The sequence below is a fragment of the Octodon degus genome, unplaced genomic scaffold, assembly GCF_000260255.1.
Source record: "Octodon degus isolate 3935 unplaced genomic scaffold, OctDeg1.0 scaffold00079, whole genome shotgun sequence".
Taxonomy (NCBI): domain Eukaryota; kingdom Metazoa; phylum Chordata; class Mammalia; order Rodentia; family Octodontidae; genus Octodon; species Octodon degus.
The window spans coordinates 7,146,786-7,164,498 of NW_004524655.1; the positions used below are offsets into that span (position 1 = coordinate 7,146,786).

Below are 17,713 nucleotides of genomic sequence, written 5' to 3' on the forward strand. Positions count from 1 at the left end.
TGAGCTGGCCACACACACACACACACACACACACACACACACACATAAATAAAAATTTAAAAAATAAATAAAAATAACTTCTGAGAACTTTCCAAAAGCACATTGCCCCTCCTAAGGCAAACAAGAGCCTGGAAACTATAGACTGGTTCACTCTTAATTTTTGGCTAATGTACTGTTGATATTCCAACCACCCCCTTCACCCCACCTCACACACTTCACCCCTGCTACACCCCATCCCCCTCCCAGAAGTGGGAAGTTTCTAGGGATTCGTTCCTGCCCCTCTGCCCCTGCCTCCAAGCCCTTTGCACAGGATAAACATTTGTGACCCTAAGCCAGGTTTTCTCAGCAAGGTCTTCCCCTGCTCTCTCATATGCATTAGGAATTAGTGAAGCTGAACTTTCTCACGGATTCTTGTTGCTGTTGTTGTTCCAGTGAACTGATTTATTGACCAGTAGCATTGTTCTTTTTCCTCCTAGATTAGGATACTGGCAGGCCAGGTTTGGCAGATGAAGCCAGTAGCACACATGAACACACTGTCTCTGTCTCTGTCTGTCTGTCTCTGTCTCTGTCTCTGTCTCTGTCTCTGTCTCTGTCTGTCTGTCTCTCTGTCTGTCTGTCTCTGTCTCTGTCTGTCTGTTTCTCTCTCTCTCTCTCTCTCTCTCTCTCTCTCTCTCTCTCTCTCCCTCTCTCTCTCTCCCTCTCCCTCTCTGCATATGAGGTTGGAAAACAATGACAGTGGCAACCAAAGAAGATGGGGGTTGGGTCTGAGAAGGAGCCTGCAAAGCTAGGCCTATTTGCCTCTCAAATAATACCCTTCTTGCTAGGAATGAAAGAGGTTCTGGATCCAGGGACATCCACAGTTGCAAGCTGATAGTAGGAGTGAACTGTCAGATTTTTGTTTTGAGGGATATGTGACAGGCCAAATGAATAATCAGAAAGTCGAATGACAGGCTGATTATCATTTTATGGAAAAAAAATTCCTGACATAGTAATGTCCAGATATATCTTGTAGGCATTTTTTATTCTGCTGGACCTCTTCACTGAGAATTACCTGGCCACTTAGAAATAGGGATTTAGAGGATTTCGTAGCTCTATCCCTACCCTTAGACCAGGAGGGAATCCTATGGGTGATGCCATGTATAAGGCATGCCAGGGACAGGGAAGATGACAATAAATGTGGCCATCCAGAGCATTCCCCATCGAGAATGTTATCAGATTTCCTCTTCTGACTTTGGAGGCATGAGGAAGGGGTTTAGAGTATGAAAGTTCCCAAGAACGAGGAAGAAATACGGATGGGGGCTGTGGGGAGGGAACCCAGGTACAAGTCTAATGAGTCTTGAAGAATGGGATGACCTGGTCTTTCAGCCAGAGGAGACTGAGAGGCCCGATCCCACTCCCTGGCGGGCTGAGGGCCTGGTCATGGGTGCTCACGCTGCTGGAGTCCAGGCTGGGTAGGCGCCATGGGCTTCACTGAGGGAGCCGGGATGGTCATACACAGGATTAGAAGAGCCACACAGCACCTCAGCCAGCCATAGATCGGGGAGCTGGTCGTCAGATTGGTAAGGAACCTTTCAAACTGCTTCTCTGTGTTGTACTTCGGCCCCTGCAGGTCCTGATACAAAAACACTGACACACAAAAGTGTTCAGAGTCCTCAGATAAAAAACATGGAGAGAATTCTTTAAAAGTGAAGGTCTATCTGAACACTGCTATGTCAGGATTTTTTTTCCCAGAGGTTTCTGATTGTTGGCTTTTTTAAGATTCGTAATTTCTGGCTCTCTACCCGCAGGATGTCGTACTATGAGCTGCTTCCCTCTGTCAAACCCTTTCACTGTGCTGCTTCTGCCTAGGGCTGGTGGATCATGCAGGACTGAAACTACTGAAACAGACCAGCTCCTCTGCGGAACCCGGGTGCAGCCTCACAAAGACAAGCCCCCCAACTTGGGTCACATGATCCACTCGACCCCATGGCTAGGAGGAGATGTCACAGAGGAAGGTGTCAGCTATTCCATCCAGGGTTACTGTGGAGAAGAATCGCTGCCTATTTTACCTTTCTTGGATTTTACACAGAAAGGCTGTTTGCTGCAGCTTTGTTTGACCTCACTTATTTTATCTTTGGCCTACCAATGGGCAGAAACCAAGCAGCGCTGAAGTCTGTGACCCTAACCCTGGCGGTCCGATGATCACGTGACCACTCCGTGATCAAGGGTGTGATAGCAGGAGACTAAACACTGCCTACTTGGCTGCAGAGGTGGTGGGCAGTGGCTGAAACCGGAAATCAATCACAGGTGCAGAGCTAAGACAGAGCTGCCTGAGAACTGGAGGGCTCCTCCAGCGGTATAAATAAGCTGTTCCAGTAAACAGCTTGCAAACAGCAGAGAGGCTGAAATCGAAAGAGAGGGCCCCACCTGACCCCAGCTTTAGCCTCTTGTCTTTATTTCTTCATCCTCTCATCATTTTTCCCTGGGACCGTCAAGAGCCTTGCTGGTTCACAGCAAAAGTTCTACAGTTCATGTGATGAGCCAAGCGTATCTGAGCAATACTCATTGAATCACTTTGCTTTTGGAGTTCTGGAAAAAATGAGCTAGACAGGGGTGCAACTGGGGTCTTATGGACTTAGAAGAGGAGCGCCAGCAGCACCAGGTGAGAATTGAGACTAAAGTCATGGAAAAGAATGCAGGGGCCATGGGGAAATGCATATATAACCATTTCATGTATGCATGCTATAGTCATCTCCATGGTACTTCCTATCAGGATTCACTATGACATATGTATGGCCTGTCATCACCAGTATGTAGCTGGAATTGTCTACAGCCTGCAGTCTTTGCTACATTGGGAAGCAATTTTATAGGCGGCCGAAAGGTTCTTCTCTCTGCAGTTAACCACATCACTCACAGGATCATGCTGCACTTTATTGTCCTCTTGATCTTGAATTTCTTTTATGAAAAAACATCTGAGTGGATTACAAAACCAGAGCTAGAAGAATCGTAGAAATGGCTCAAGTTTCAGTGTCTACATTTTTACTCATCCCGCTTCTACATTGCTTTCCTTAAAGCGCAGTTTGTGGGCTAGCCTGGGAAATACACATATTTATTTAAAGTGTACAGAAATGACAAATGTGATCCCAGAGGCTGTGTAATAGAGCTGACAGCCCAGGTGGCCATCAGAGTAATTGAAAAACAAATGTTCATAAACATTTGAGAAACCATTTGTCTTTTTTTTTTTTTTTTTTTTTTTTTTGCAGAACCGGGGATTGAACTCTGGCCCTTGTGCTTTCCAGGCAAGCACTTATTCTACTGAGCTATCTCCCTGGTCCTGAAACCATTTGTCTTTTTGGTTTTTAATTGCTAGAGACACTGAAAATCTTGGACCAGCATCCAGAAACTACAATCTCTACTAGGAGGATCATGACCTTGAAAGTTTTGGACAACTTGGATTATTCTGTGACTAGTTAGAAATAGCGATCTGATTTGGCTTTTATTTGTTGCCTCTTTTCCTTTTGCTCCTCATTTTTCTCTCTTAGATAATGTAAAGATTCAAATGGATGCCTGATAATTTACTACTCAATACACGAGAACTACAGCTGCTAAAGCTCATAGCAGAGGTGTTGGGAAAACATTATCACTGGAATGGCTGCCCTTTCTGTTGCTCTTATTTATTGCATTTGCATCAGACATTGTCTCCTGTTTAGTTTACCTCTATACCTACTCAAGTCCTGTGCAGCCTTTGGGGAACTGTGGATAACAGCCTGTCAGTATTCTTGGTGACTGATTTTTCTAAACCACTCTGTACCTTTGGATAAGTGAGACTTTTCTCATAGAAGTTAAACTTCCGTCAGAATCCCAGATAGTCCTTCCAGGTACATGCAGAATTCATTTTTTTTTTCAAGAGACTAAATGTTTGAGTTCCACAGAAACAGTACCAACAAAGTTCTTCAAAATAACATTTCGGTGATAGTAGTTTTAAGATTGTGGATTGTCTTATCTGTAAAACAGTATCATGAAGGTGTGAGAGTGCTTAAAGCCAGTGAAAGACGGTATACAAATATGTGTATTTTTTTAGTGTATATGCTGCCAATGCAAGCACTCTTAATAGTTAAAGATTGCAAAACAGTGCATATTGGTTATTCACTTTTGTCTAGAAAATTGAGTTTTTAAAAATGACTTTTCCAGACTGGGCATGGTGGTACATGTTGTTATGGGTCGCTCAGAATAGGAACCAGATCAGCCAGGGTGGAATTTAGAAAGTCATTTATTACTGAGCTCAGGGCCCCCATCTGCTCTCACGAAACAGAGGACCGAAAGGAGGCCTGCTCAGGAAGCAGGGAGGGGTTTTAAACCCTGGAACCACATTGAGTTTGATAAACAAATTTATTATCTGACACAGAATAAAGCTTTTAGAATCATTGTGACCACTACTCAAACTAGATTTCCTGAGGCTTTTCAGTTTCTGGCTAATTTGCACCTGAGTACCTGTCAGCAGCCTTGCAAAGCCTGGAGGTTACAAGAAGTTAAAACCCCTTTAGTTTCCTTTCGAAGTCATCTCTGTAATCTAACTTTGTTTGCAGGGATTGGTGAGGTAGGAGTTTTATCTAGCAAACTACAGTAACAGCTACTATTTACTAAACAATCTAAAACAATGGGTGAGTATGTATTTATAACAGAAAGTACAAGATTTACATTTATAGCCTAAAATGTGAGTTAACCCCTTACACATGTCTGCAACACCAGCACTGTGCAGGCTGAAAACAGGTATCACCATGAGTCTGAGGTGCTGTAGTGAAAATATATTTGTACAAAATATATTTTTTTTAAAAATGACTTTCCTAGGCCCGTGATATAGCTCAGTGGCATCTTATCACCTGCCTGGCAAGTGCCAGGTCCTGATGAGTTCGATCCCTGGTACCAAAAAAAAAAAAAAAAAAAAAAGAAAAGAAAAGGAAAAAAAAGAATTTCCTTCTGAAATGCCTATTTTGTATCTTGAAACATTCTGAACACTGTTTGCATAAGTTAGGAAAAAGTTGTTTATTAAATATAATCTCTTTGCTTTAAAGAAATTCCAAGTTTTAAAATAAGTTTACAATCTTTTCATAAGTACTGGTCAATATTAAATATTCAGAATGGAGAATGATTTATTTTATAAAAGCATAAGACAGCCCAGTTGGCCAGTACTAATTTGTCACCTATTGCTTAGATTTTTATGAACAACTTATAGGTTGAAATGATCTCCTAATGGGAGGAAATATGATTTCATATATGTATAAGATATATTTCTTCCCAGAGAAAACCATTCAGGGTTATCATGGAATAAGCCCAGATGTGTAGCACCAGCCACAAAGCACAATGGAACTTGACACAATGACAACACTGTGTGTTGTGCCAAACTCACCCTGCTTCCTTTCAATGTTGATAAAATAATGAGCAACATAGATTTGGTTTTTTGATAAGCATATTAATTTGTATAGTTTAAAACTATATAGATCTAGGTTGTAAGATACAAATTCAATTCAAAATAATTTTTTTCTCAATATATATTTTAGGAAAGGATTTCTTTTTTGTGCTGGCAATGCCCTGGACTTCTGTGCCACCTTGTTTTCCAATCAACTCTTCACTCAAGACTCAGTGCCCCTCTTCAGGGCAATTTTTGGGGGTGCTTGTGATGTGCTCCGCCACCAAGTGCCCCGCCCTAAGGGCTTATTGATTGTCCTCTTATTTGTAGCCATTAGTGCTGCCTCCATCATTCGCATGGCCCTGTTGCACACCGGGCTCTGCTGCTTTCCAACATACCTCCCACTTAATGCACTTAAGCTGTAACATGATTGGCTGGCTAGATAGCTCAGCAGACTAAGCGCCTCCTTAGGCAAGTACAGGGATCCGTTCCTCTAGGAACACATGCCATGTTGGCCACGCCCCTGGGTGCACTGAGCTAGCCACAAAGACAGGATGAGGTAGTGCACGCCTGTAATCCCAGTGCTGGGGAGGCTGAACAGGAGGATCACTATGAGTCCAGGCTGCATAGTGAGACCCTGTACCAAATACATTTAAAAAAAAAAAAAGGATAAGCTGTAACATGATCTAGAAGTTTCTTTTCCCATGCTCCTCCTTGATTCCAATGGGACTCATCCTTCTCAAGTTATATGTGAGAAATGTGAGGCCAAGGCTGAAGGAGGTGACAGTGACACAGCATGGCACAAAGGATGAGGTCAAGATAGGTGATTGACTTTGTCCAAAACACATTCCAGTTGGTGACAAAATAACTGCGTGAGATTCCCAGGTTGCTCTTCAACACAGCAACTGCCCCCTTGGGAAGCCAGAAATGCCTGGGTTTCCATGGTTTCACTCATAGCCACACCCTCTTAGTTCTATGAAAACAGAAAAGAGCTAAAAATGATTTGTCCAAGTTCACTCACATAGTAAGTTGCAGGTTGAGCTCCCTGGACTTCAGTCAGGGCCTGACAGAATGAGGTAGGACAGGCAGGCAGCTGATTAAACCATCATAGCCCTCCTGGAAAATGGGGCAACAAGGAGAATATGGTGGCAGCACCCTGCCAGTAGCAAGTTGCTTCCAGCCCCTTCTCTCCCACATGGGTTGGCCTTTCTGGCCTTTTTCTTGCATTCAGAGCCCAAACCCCTTTAGGTATCTTTCTAGGTCTCTGTAACAATCACCTGAAGGGACAGCAGCAATTATTTTACAGATAACAAAGCCAGCTCAGAAAATGTTGGTTGCTTGATGACTTTCCCATTCGGATGTTCCAGCAGGAGCCATTCACCTAATATCATGGTAGACTCTGTAGGGAGATGACCACAGGAATGTGGGCTTAGGCCCCAAGGTGCCCTGCGGTAGGATGGGCAAAACATGAGAACATCAAGATGGAGCAAATGAGTATGTTAAATTCAAGAAGTGGGCTCCATGTGAAGTCTCTCATTAGCGAGGGTTACTTAGGGCAATGTCTTAATTACTTCTTGCTTTGCTGAGGCAAAATACCCAACACCCAAAGTTAAAGGAAGGAAGGTTTATTTTTAGCTTATAGTTTGTAGGACATCACAGAGCAGAAGTAGTTCATGGTATGGCTGGCAGAAGGCAGTGAAGCAGCAGTGAGCCTGCCTTCTTTCTGTCTTTTCATATTTTCTCTGGGCTACAAACTTCTTGGGTGATGCCACCCACACCCCAGGTGAGCCTACTCATTATCCACACCCAGAACTACGCTAAATGGATTTGGTTACACACATCCTTAATCCCAGTGTCATGTACCCATGACCCAGCCACCTCTTCAAAGCCTCCCTTGGAGTGCATAAGGCTCTGGGAAGACATTAAGGTATAAACCATAACAGATGGGGTCTTCTTTGGCTCCCCTGATCTTATACTTGATCTAGCACATCCAGAAGCTATGAAATGGGACAAAGTGGGGAGAGGCTCCAGCTGCAGCCAAGGACTAGTTCTAGGCTGGGCTTCTGGGTGGTCCTTCTCACTCCTACTGGTATCTGTCCTTCTTCCTCTTTAACCTGAGGGTAAACCAGGTTAGGTATGGTTAAGAGGAGCCTGTGATCAGACTTCCAAACACATGAAAAAGCAACTTCCAGAGTCCCTTCCTCATCCAGATCAGAGCTCTTGAAAACCAAAGAGCTTTTCTTCCTTTTCCTATGCTCTGTCCCAAACTATTTTCTATGTCTCTTCTGCTCCAATTTATGCATAAAAATATTGACCTCCCCAAAACTAACAGGGGTTTCCTTATGTTTTATAGAGTTGGGACAGGACACCATAGACCCAGGTTTGCTGGGAGCTCTCCTCCAATCTCCATTTCTTTAGCTATTTTTTTCAGTCCATTTTTTTTTTCCAGTTTTTCCCTCCTCCTATCCTCTGTGAATCTGATCGGTTCCTTCCATTCGAGCCTGAGATTCTAAACTTGTGAACCTGGTTGGATTCCCTGAACCTGGCCCTCTGCCTTACATCTGAAAAGGTCCATGAGATCCGGGGACATAGTTCTGCCGCATAAGTGCCTGCCTGGCAAGTGCAAGGTCCCGAGTTTGATCCCTGGTACCCCCTCCAAAAAACAAAGAAAGAAAAGATCTGTGAACTCTAGCCCCATTGTTTATTCTCCCCTACTCCCAGATTGTTTTTCCCTTGTCCCTCTTGCCACTGAGGCCGCTAGGCAAAGATCGAGCGACACAGTGCCCTCAGAGGTCCTGGTCATTGTGGCCAGTGATGCCTGTCGCCTAATCGACCAGTGTCAAGCAATCACTTGCCCCAGCTGTGGCAACCCAGCATGCTATGCCGGCGCGGAGCAGGAAATGGCTGGAAATTAGGCAACCCTCTCCTCCTCCCATGCAGGGACTGGAGGCAGAACTGGATTCTAGGCCTGGCTGGAACCTATGCACGAGGGCTTAGACAGGGAAGAAGGTGGATCTGAGACCCCTGTTTGTCTTGGGTTCAATCCCACGGACAAAAAAAAAAGAAAAGGAAAGATCTTCACTCCCCAGACCTTTCCCTTCCTGCCTGGAGCCACCTCCTGTCAGGCCCAGAGGTAGGATGCACCAGCCTCTGCAGTGTGGAACCTGTGGTGCTCGTTACCCGCTGTGTGTGTCTAAAGGCCCCTCATCTGTGCCTGTGAATCCAAGGCATCAGGAAAGGACCCAGAGAGTCCAGAGGGAAGTAGAGCCGAAGCAGCAAATCCTGTATGAGCTGAGCTTGTGATTTTACAAAGATGGAGAATGAAGTTGTGACCTAAAAGCCAGAAGTCCATAGTTTCATTGGAAATAAAAACAAGAAATAGCTCAGGACAGATGTCTATCATGAGGGAATTCCACGGAAATCCAGACTATGCTCCTTGGACTGCTCTTGTATGAACAGGCAGAGCGCAGGATGGGGCTTGTTTCAAAGGACATGAGCTCAAAAGAAAGTGCTTACGTTGCCTTTCTGACGTTTCTGCAGGACAGGCTGAAGCCCAGCCTAGAGGCAGAGAGGAGCTGACTTGGTCTTTCTGCAAGGAAGAGTCCTCCTCTCTCTGTTCTTATCATCTTAGCCTTTATCCTTTGTTCTTGCGTTTTCTTTTACTTTTCTAAGTTTAACCAGCTGCTTGATTAACCAACTTCTTGAATTAGCTCTTTCATCTGACCCTCTCTTTAGGCTGCTCTGCCTATCTATAACAACTAAACTAAATGAGTACAGGTCTTTGGATGCCTCTGGCAGGGCAGCAGGGGAGGCCAGCACCCTCCCTGAGCAGTGGCACTGTGGTCTGGTTGGCCTGTGAAACAGCTGGAGCAGAATCCAGAGGAGGAGGCGGGGCAGGCCCCCCTGCTCAGCAGACCCCACCCCCACCCCACTTCCTCTGACACTCCCAGCTTGGGTCACTTGCTATAGGGCAGGGGTTGGACACCGGCAGTTTCTCCAGAAAGAACTAGCAGGGCTGATGGTGTCCGTTTAGCACAGGGGCCGTGCACAGCCCTCTGGTCAGGCTGAGCCTTGGCTCTACCAAAGCCCTCAGACTCCATATGAATTAACTGGGCACAACGGTCCTCTCCAAGCTGGCCTGGGCTGGTGGGTGAGGTATGTGGGAGTGAGCCAGACTTGGGCACCCCAGTGAAGAGGTAATCTCCAGGATTACCTTGTAGAGAGCACCAAGAACGGTGCTTTCTGCTTTAAGAATTCTGTTCAGACCTGAGACCTTAGATCCTTAAACCACCAAAGCCTGGGAATGCCAGAGACTGTTGGTCATAATGTTTGGGAACACGTGCTGTAGCTATATCCCAGTGGATTCACGCAACTCTCACTTGAGCAATTTGGGGTATGGCTGAGAGGTGGGGTACAGTGAGTACAGCTAAGAGGTGGAAGAGTGGGGATAGGATGGCTGCTGCACTGGGAGGGCTCTGTGTGGAGCTCTCAGTCTTGAGGGAGTCTCAGAGCCAGATGCGAGGAGACAGACAGGGAGAGAAAGCCAAAGAACTGATGATGGAATGAGGGAGGGATAAGTGATGGGCTTTGGGCACAGTCAGTGTCTCTCCTCTCCTCTTCTCCCCTCTCCTCGCCTGCCCTCCTCTTCCCTTCCCTCTCCCCTCCCCTCTCCTGTCCTTCTTTTCCTCCTCCTCATACTGGAGGTTGAAATAAGGACCTTCACATTGAACTACATCCTTATCTAGCTTCCCCTCTCTTTAACTTTTATTTTAAGTAGGGTCTCATTAAGTTGTTAAGTTGCGCAGAATGGACTCGAACTCTCAATCCTCCTGCCTCAGCCTACCAGAGTGCTGCACATACAGGCATGTGCTACCATGCCTGGCTCACAATCTCTTCCCATCAGCCTTTTAGATGACATTCCCTGTTGTGCTGTGTCAACCAGTGCCCCAGGAGACACTGTCGTCCACTCTGACCAAAAGTGTCATCCACTTTTGCATGCGACTGCTCAAGGACAAGTTCCCTTGAGAGCAGGACTTCCTCACTAGTCCCAAAATCCCTGTGGCTGGCCTGGTAGCCATCACAGAATCGATGCCTGTGGGAGTTGTGGTGGGGGGCCGTGGCCTGCTGAATAGCAGGGAGTCCTGGGAAGAGCCAGCTTCCCCACTTATCCTGTCCTTTCTGGTTGTGGGACCCTGGAGGAGTCACTTTAACCTCCGAAACTCAGCCTCCTTGTCTATAAAATGCACCACCATAAGCCCTCACTTTAGGATACTGACTGACTTTCCAACGTCCCCTGGGAGAAGCACCTCCAACTCATCACCCACATGGTGGAGGTGGGAAGATCCTACCAGGAAGACCTAAAGCACACCGTGCTGCCTTGTGCTTGGGGCTGGACACGTCCACGCCCAAGAGCCACAGTGCCCTCCACACACCACGATGCCATTCCTTGTGTCCTCCCTTGTATTTCCTCTAACACTTGGCTTCTCCTGGACCTTTGCAGAAAGCTTTAACACATGTTTAGGGGGCATGCTTTAGCACATGCTTATGATCTTTGGGCATTCTGCCCCATGTCTCTGTCTGTGGGAGACTTTCCTGCCTTCCCAAGCCCCAGGCAAGGCCAGATGACCCTCTGGGGCCCTCAGTACCCATGTTCCCTCCCCTCAGTCCTGGCAGAGAGTGGGCTCCATGCTCCCTGGGATGAGCACTCATCACAGATGGTCAGGTAAAGGGCTGTTTGCTCAGGAAGGGGCTCAGCCCCCTGGGGTTTTCGCCTCTTTCTGTGGTGTCACTGTTTCCCACAGGTGGGGTACTGGGCTGGTTCATGATCCATCTTGTGGCAAGGGAAGTCCCTGCTTATTTCTTGCTGTCCAGGTGTTGCTGAGCAGGATGCTCTCCCCTGTTCATGCCTAGCCCTCACCCCTGGCTTCTCCAGGCTCAACTCTAGGACCCAAACTTGCCACCTCCAGGACTGTCACAACATGCCTTTCTTGTGTCTGAGCCCCTTTGTGAGTCTTCTAATAAACTGTTAATAGGACGAGTAATGTTAACAGTGGTTCAATCACCTTCCCCTTGGGCCATTTTAATATGAACACTTCGAATTCTCTATGTGTAACTGAACAGATAATCTTGTTCTGAATAACCTGGTCACTCCATGGAGGACAGAGTCACCACCCACACAACAGGCTACAAGGGCAGGTGTCCTGGGGACCAGGTAGTGACAGCATAGCCCTAGGGACTTGCCTGGCCCCAACCAGCACCCACACGTGTTACCAGGTCTCCAAACTGTTTCAGAGAAGCGCAAATTCTCACAGGAAACTTGAAGATGCCCGGCTTTGAAATGGTGGCAACGCGTTCCAACTATTATTGAAGCTGGCTCTGAGCCTGAGATGCAAAGGGAAAAACAACTCAGATCCCAAGATGAATAGAACCTTGGGATTGCCACATCGGGTTGGGGTAGGCGTTACAACCAGCAGCTGAGAGATAGGACTTCCGGAAATCAGCGCCGGGTCCCCGGAGAAGGGCTGTGTCCCTGGTGGCCAATAGGGGAGTGCCGATTTGCCCAGCCAATGAAGACCCTGGTTGCTGCGCAGTGGCGCCCCTCCCACAAGCCCATTCCGCCATCCTTGGTCACACTGACTTGACCGAGAGTTTTTCCTGCGCCAAGGCTGCTTCCACCTACCCTCGACATGCCTTTCATCGAGCTGGAGACGAACCTGCCCGCCAACCGCCTGCCCGCCGGGCTGGAGAAGCGGCTGTGCGCGGCCGCCGCCACCGTCCTGAGCAAGCCCGAAGACGTGAGCGAGGACAGGGGTGCAGTGGGCGAGGGGAGGCTTGGGGACCAGGGGTCCGGCGCTGTTCACGCCTCGCCACACAGTGACCAGACTCTTCTCAGGGACCTCCACTTCGCCCTCCAGTGTGCCCTCGCACGCCCCCATGAATCTGCGGGCCTGCCTCTCCCTGCCCCGCCCTGCCCCGCCAGCGCTCCTTTCCCTGGACCCCTACGGGACTTGACAGGATCCTGGCGCCGCAGGCCCTGCGCGACCCCAGGCCTACTTGCTGCAGCCCCAGCTTTGAAACTCTTGTGTCCTTCTCAGCGCGTGAGCGTGACTGTGCGGCCTGGTTTGACCATGGCGATGGGCGGATCCACCGAGCCCTGCGCCCAGCTGCTCGTCTCTTCCATCGGTGTGGTGGGCACTGCGGAGGAGAACCGCGGACACAGCGCGGGCTTCTTCCAGTTCCTTACCAAGGAGCTGGCCTTGGCTCAGGACCGGTATGTTGGGGTAGTGAAAGGACCCTTCAGTGGCAACCGCAAGCGACCCTGCCTCGGGGCCCCATGTAAGGTCTAGGGAAAAGAAACCCTCGCCCTGCCCCGGAAGGATACAGTGGAGTCCATTCCAAGCAGCCTGTGCACGCCTTAGGCCCCTGCTGATGGGTTGGTGTTCTGGTGGGTCCAAGACTGTTCATCTCTTGGCTAAGCAGCGGCCCGTAGTGACACCTGGGCAAGGTGTGTTTTCTTGGACCTCAGCACTTTCCAAGTCTGTGCACTGGAAAGGACCTCTTTAGACTAGTCCTCAGGGACACTGTTGGGGGCGTGGGGTGCGGTGGTCTTTGGGATGGCCTGTGGCCTGCACGCGTGTTGCCACGTGGCAGGGTAAGAGGGTGTTGCTAACCTGAGGCCAGGGAGTCTGATTTTCAAAGAAAACGTTTGCAGGCTGCTGAAGGGTAGTCTGGGTATGCCTCCAGCCCCTGATCTTTGGAACCAAATGAGGCTAATAGGAGCCGGGCACTGTGTACAGAAAAAGGAGTTAGCTTGGTTGTTCAGACATGTGGATACAGCCGAGCCATTTCCGGTTTGCAGCCTTCGTGTCTCCACCTGCATCTGGCAGTACTACTGTCTTGTCTGAGCCAGGGAAGAGTTTAATAGGGATGAGCGGGGCAGCCAGACTCGTTGGGGGCTGCTGTGGGCTGGCCTGGAAGCCCACGGTGAGAGTGTATGATGAGGTCTGCTAGGATGAGGAGCTTGCCAAGCAGCTGACACCCTTTTCTCTGTTTCCTGAAGGATAGTTATCCGCTTTTATCCGTTGGAGCCCTGGCAGATTGGAAAGAAAGGAACTGTTATGACATTTTTATGATTGGCACAAAGGATCCAGGCCATCTCTAAGCCAGCTGCCTCTTCCCAAGAAGCATCCTGGCAGAGTCAGCGTGTGGTGGATCCCTGCGTCTGGCACCCTGCTGCTGCTGCTGTGTCTGTGGCCTTGTGGTTGTCCCCTTCTCCATCCTCATCCCAAATAAATGAAGATGACCTTATCATTCAAGCATGACTTATTTAACCTCCCTACTACCTTCCTGTCACCCTGGGCCTCTGGGCAGCAGGTCTGCTTTATGAGGAGGGGACCTAGGCAAATGGAGGTGGCATATTTCCTGCTTCAGGCTGCTCTCTGATACATCTCAAGCACTGAAATTTTGGGGAGGACAGCACAGCCTGGTGCTTCTGCCCTCCGTACCCATGTGGAGGCCACTGGGACATAAGGACTGTTAGTCTGGCGTATTGCATAGTATCCTGATACCCTGATCATTAGCCTCAGCCCTTTGATCTGCAAACTGCTGTGCTGGCCAGAACTGGGCTAGCTGGGCTTCCCAGACCTTCCCTGGACTTCACTTTGTACTTTGACTCTTCGGAGAATTCACTGAAACTGAGCACTTTGCAAAACCTGTGCCAAACATCAGAAATACGGTGTTCGCCAACACACCAAGAGTAGAAATGAAAAATCTGCCACTAGAAACTAAGCCAATACCTTCTACATCTGTGTGTTGTATCATGCCTGTGCATTTCGTAGTGTGCATGGGTGGGATGGGGGAAGCCCAAAGGAAGTCTCCACCTCGATAGCGTTCCGATGTTCGATACAGAGTTTACACCACATACTGGTAGGTGTTTACCTGCATGAGGATCAATGATCCTTGTACTTAGTGCACCTCTGAAAAATCAGATTGAGAGTTTTCATCAGTGCAGTCCAGATAGTTTATGCTGAAGTTAGTTGCTAATGGAGTGCCTGTACCTGTTGGGATTGTACTTCTCCACTGCTGAGTCCAGTCCTTAAAAGCAAGGGCTTGGGGGCTGGGGAGATAGCTCAGCATTCTAAGCACCTACCTGGCAAGCACAAGGATCTGGGTTCGATCCCCTGTACCGGGGGCACCTAAAAGCCTGTGGGCAGGAAGCTGAGTCACCTGGGGATGCTGGAGGCTTCCCCCACAACTCCAGTGCCCATCTAGGAAATGGAGTCCAAAAGTCAGCCAGATATGCTTTTGTCACTGCCCTGCAGGGCTCTCGTCGCTGTCCTGGTGAGCCTAGCAACTCCCACTGAGAATCTTGACCATTTTGCTGCACTGTTTCCCAGAAGGATGTGGATCAAGGTTAGACAGACTTCATGTGACACTCCCAGGTGACCACGCTCAGGAACTTTGTGGGCCCCTCAGGGACCTGGGTTATCGCAGGTCACAATTCTGGACTTTATGGGGATAAGAGTAACACATATGTGATGTGTTACTGTGGTTAAAATATATCTTTAGAATGATCTTGTTCAGGGGCTGGTAAATTTCAGTAAACAGTGTATTCTTAATAAACATAGCAATACTTTTAGTAGTAGCATCTTACCTTTTTTTGTTACTTTAAACAATTTAACTGAAATGGATTTATATTTGTTTCTGAAGTGACTTCCATTTATTTTGATACATCTTTCCCCATGATGATTTTATAGGCTCTTCAAACAATATAAATATTTTATAAATATTTGAATATTTGGGTATACACCTGCACAATACCTCAGCAATATCTTTCAGCAAGAAAAATACTGAAGAGTAAAGACTAGGCACAATTACTAGGTACAGTGAAAATCTGCTGCAAATATTTCTGAGGTAAGAAGGCACCGCATACCTGTTCAACTAAGAAAATCACTCTTACAAAACAGGATGATTTGTTTTTACATAGGACCTAGAACATTTAAGCTGCCAATTGGTTGCTGAAAGGCAGAACAACATCCCCAGTTATGCCATGAATTCATAGGGAATAGGTTCTGACAACTCAGGTTCCTTCCCATTGGTCCTCACAAAGTGCGTTCTCTGGGAGGGGCAGGCTGGTGCTTCAGCTGAACCCAGGTACCTTTCTTTGGCTTCCTTCTTTTTCTGATCACTTTCCTTGACATGTGTCAGGAAGCTATCACGACTTTTTGAGTGTTTAATATGCTCAATATGTACATTAATCCTCTTGGCAAGTATCTTGCCCTTAACTTGCTTGTTTACAACAGTGCCAACAACATATTGGATAACGTTATAGACTCTTCCCGTTTTGCCCTGGTTAACATGTGAGGCATTCCTTTTTGCACAGTGCCCATTCCCTTGTTGTCTACAATATCACCCTTTTTGTAGATTCACATGTATGTGGCCAAAGGAACAGCGCCATGTTTTCTAAAAGGCCTGGAGAACATGTACCAGGTGCCCCTCCTCTTGCCCTTTGTGTTAGTCATTTTGGCCAATTACTGGAAGATGGCAGTTCTGGCTGAAAGGTCACTTTGGAAGCCATACTCTGCTTACCTCTGGTATTGTCCTGATAAAATTCTATTATGGATTCTGAAATTTTCGTTTTGTATAAACTATGTCATTTTCATACATCACAAATTCTTTTCTCACTGAAAATATAAAAGCCATTCTTGCTCCTGGGTCATACAAAAGCAGAGGGTATAGTTGGTTGCAGAATCTTTGCCCAGTTCAGAGCTTCACACACAAGAGAAAGCTGAGACCTGGATAGGGACCTCTGGGCCACATCAGGCTCACAGGCAAGTTTTGCCAGGACTGAGCTTAATTAAGCCCAGCTCTGGATTCCTGGCCTACAGCCAGCCACACAGTGAACAGCTCTGGATTCCTGTACAAGGGTACACAGGTGTCCAAGGTGCTGTTCTGTACCATGTGTTATTTTGGTGGTGCCCACGTCCCTCTATGTTTCTAAGTTTCTTGGCTGAGGGAATAAGTTTGTGATCTTGTTGGCAGAAGGAAGAGCTTGTAGCAGTGGTCATGAGCTGTGGTGCCTGAGGCCCTCGGCAGTGGGCCGTAATAGTGAGGAAACAGGCCTAGAGAGCAGGGGTGGAGCACAGGTAGGGATGCAGAGGCCTATGTGTGCATTTTCTGCCACCTAGTCCCTGTGGGACTGTAGAGGGAACAGTCAGCAAGGATGGTTGTGAAAATGAATGGAGTTGGTATGGATTCAAGTAGGCGGGCGATGCAGCACCTTGCATCAGTGATAACAGTCACACCATTATTTCCATATTGCCATCGTTGTCTCTGTGGGCACCTCTAATATGCCAGACACACTGCTAATTGCTTTCCATGAACACTTATGCCCTTTTGCAAATAAGGTATCTTTATTGTTTTGTTTTTCCAGTACTGGGCTTCAACCCAGGGTCTTCACAATGAGCCCTTTTTTAATTTTTTTAAAAAAGGGCCAGCCAAATAGCTCAGTGGATTAAAGCGCCTGCAAGCAGGCACAGGGGCCAGAGTTTGATCCCCGGGCCTGCAGTGCCAGCCCTGCCCCAGGGGCACGCTGAGACAGCAATTGAGACTGGGCGTGGTGGTACCTGCCTGTAATCCCAGCTCTTGGAGGCTGTAAACAGGCAGATCACTGTGAGTCTGATCTAGTAGTGAGACCCTGAACACCCTGTAGACCCTTCCCGAATAAGAAAAAAATTTAAAACAATATTTTGAGACAGGGCTTCACTAAGGTGAGCAGCCTGGGCTCAAACTTATAATCCTTCTTCAGCTTCCCAGGATTCTGGGATTACAGGCATGTGCCACCATGCCACGTCTGATGTTCCTTTTAATGATGAGAAAAAACAGCATCCAGTATGATTAAAAGTAGCTTCCCCAAGACACATTACAGTCAAAATCCCAGATGTCTAACAAAAAGATTCAATGTCAAAAGCTATCAGAGAAAAGCAACAGATCACTTATAAAGATAAGCCCACTAGAATTAAAACAGATTTTTCACCACAAAATTTAAAGGTGAAGAGAGTTTGGAGTGAATGCTGAAAGTTTTCTCAGGATACTGGCCAATAGAATGAAAAAAAAAAAAAATCATCAGAAGATCATACATTATGACAAAGTAGGATTCACCCCATGGATGCAAGGATGGTTCAATATACAAAAATCAATAACTAATGCAACACAGAAACAGAAACAAGGAGAAAAATTTACATGATCATACCAATAGATGCAGAAAAAAAAATTTGAAAAAAAACCAAAAACCAATCAAGAATAAAAAAAAAAAAATTCATGATAAAA

General features: G+C 47.2%; 1 protein-coding gene across 1 annotated transcript; it reads left to right on the forward strand.

The window, feature by feature from the left end:
• Positions 1-11,969: 11,969 nt before the first annotated feature.
• Positions 11,970-13,701, forward strand: Ddt (D-dopachrome tautomerase). Its single transcript, XM_004636269.2, has 3 exons — positions 11,970-12,180; positions 12,481-12,656; positions 13,446-13,701. The coding sequence occupies exons 1-3, from the start codon at positions 12,073-12,075 to the stop codon at positions 13,516-13,518; spliced, it is 357 nt and encodes a 118-aa protein (XP_004636326.1). The 5' UTR covers positions 11,970-12,072; the 3' UTR covers positions 13,519-13,701.
• The last annotated feature ends 4,012 nt before the right edge of the window (positions 13,702-17,713 follow it).

Coding starts and splice junctions, on each gene's coding strand:
- Ddt (XM_004636269.2), top strand. CDS start 12,073: ATGCCTTTCATCGAGCTGGAGACGAACCTGCCCGCCAACCGCCTGCCC. Junction 12,181..12,480: donor TCCTGAGCAAGCCCGAAGAC/GTGAGCGAGGAC, acceptor TGTCCTTCTCAG/CGCGTGAGCGTGACTGTGCG. Junction 12,657..13,445: donor CTGGCCTTGGCTCAGGACCG/GTATGTTGGGGT, acceptor TGTTTCCTGAAG/GATAGTTATCCGCTTTTATC.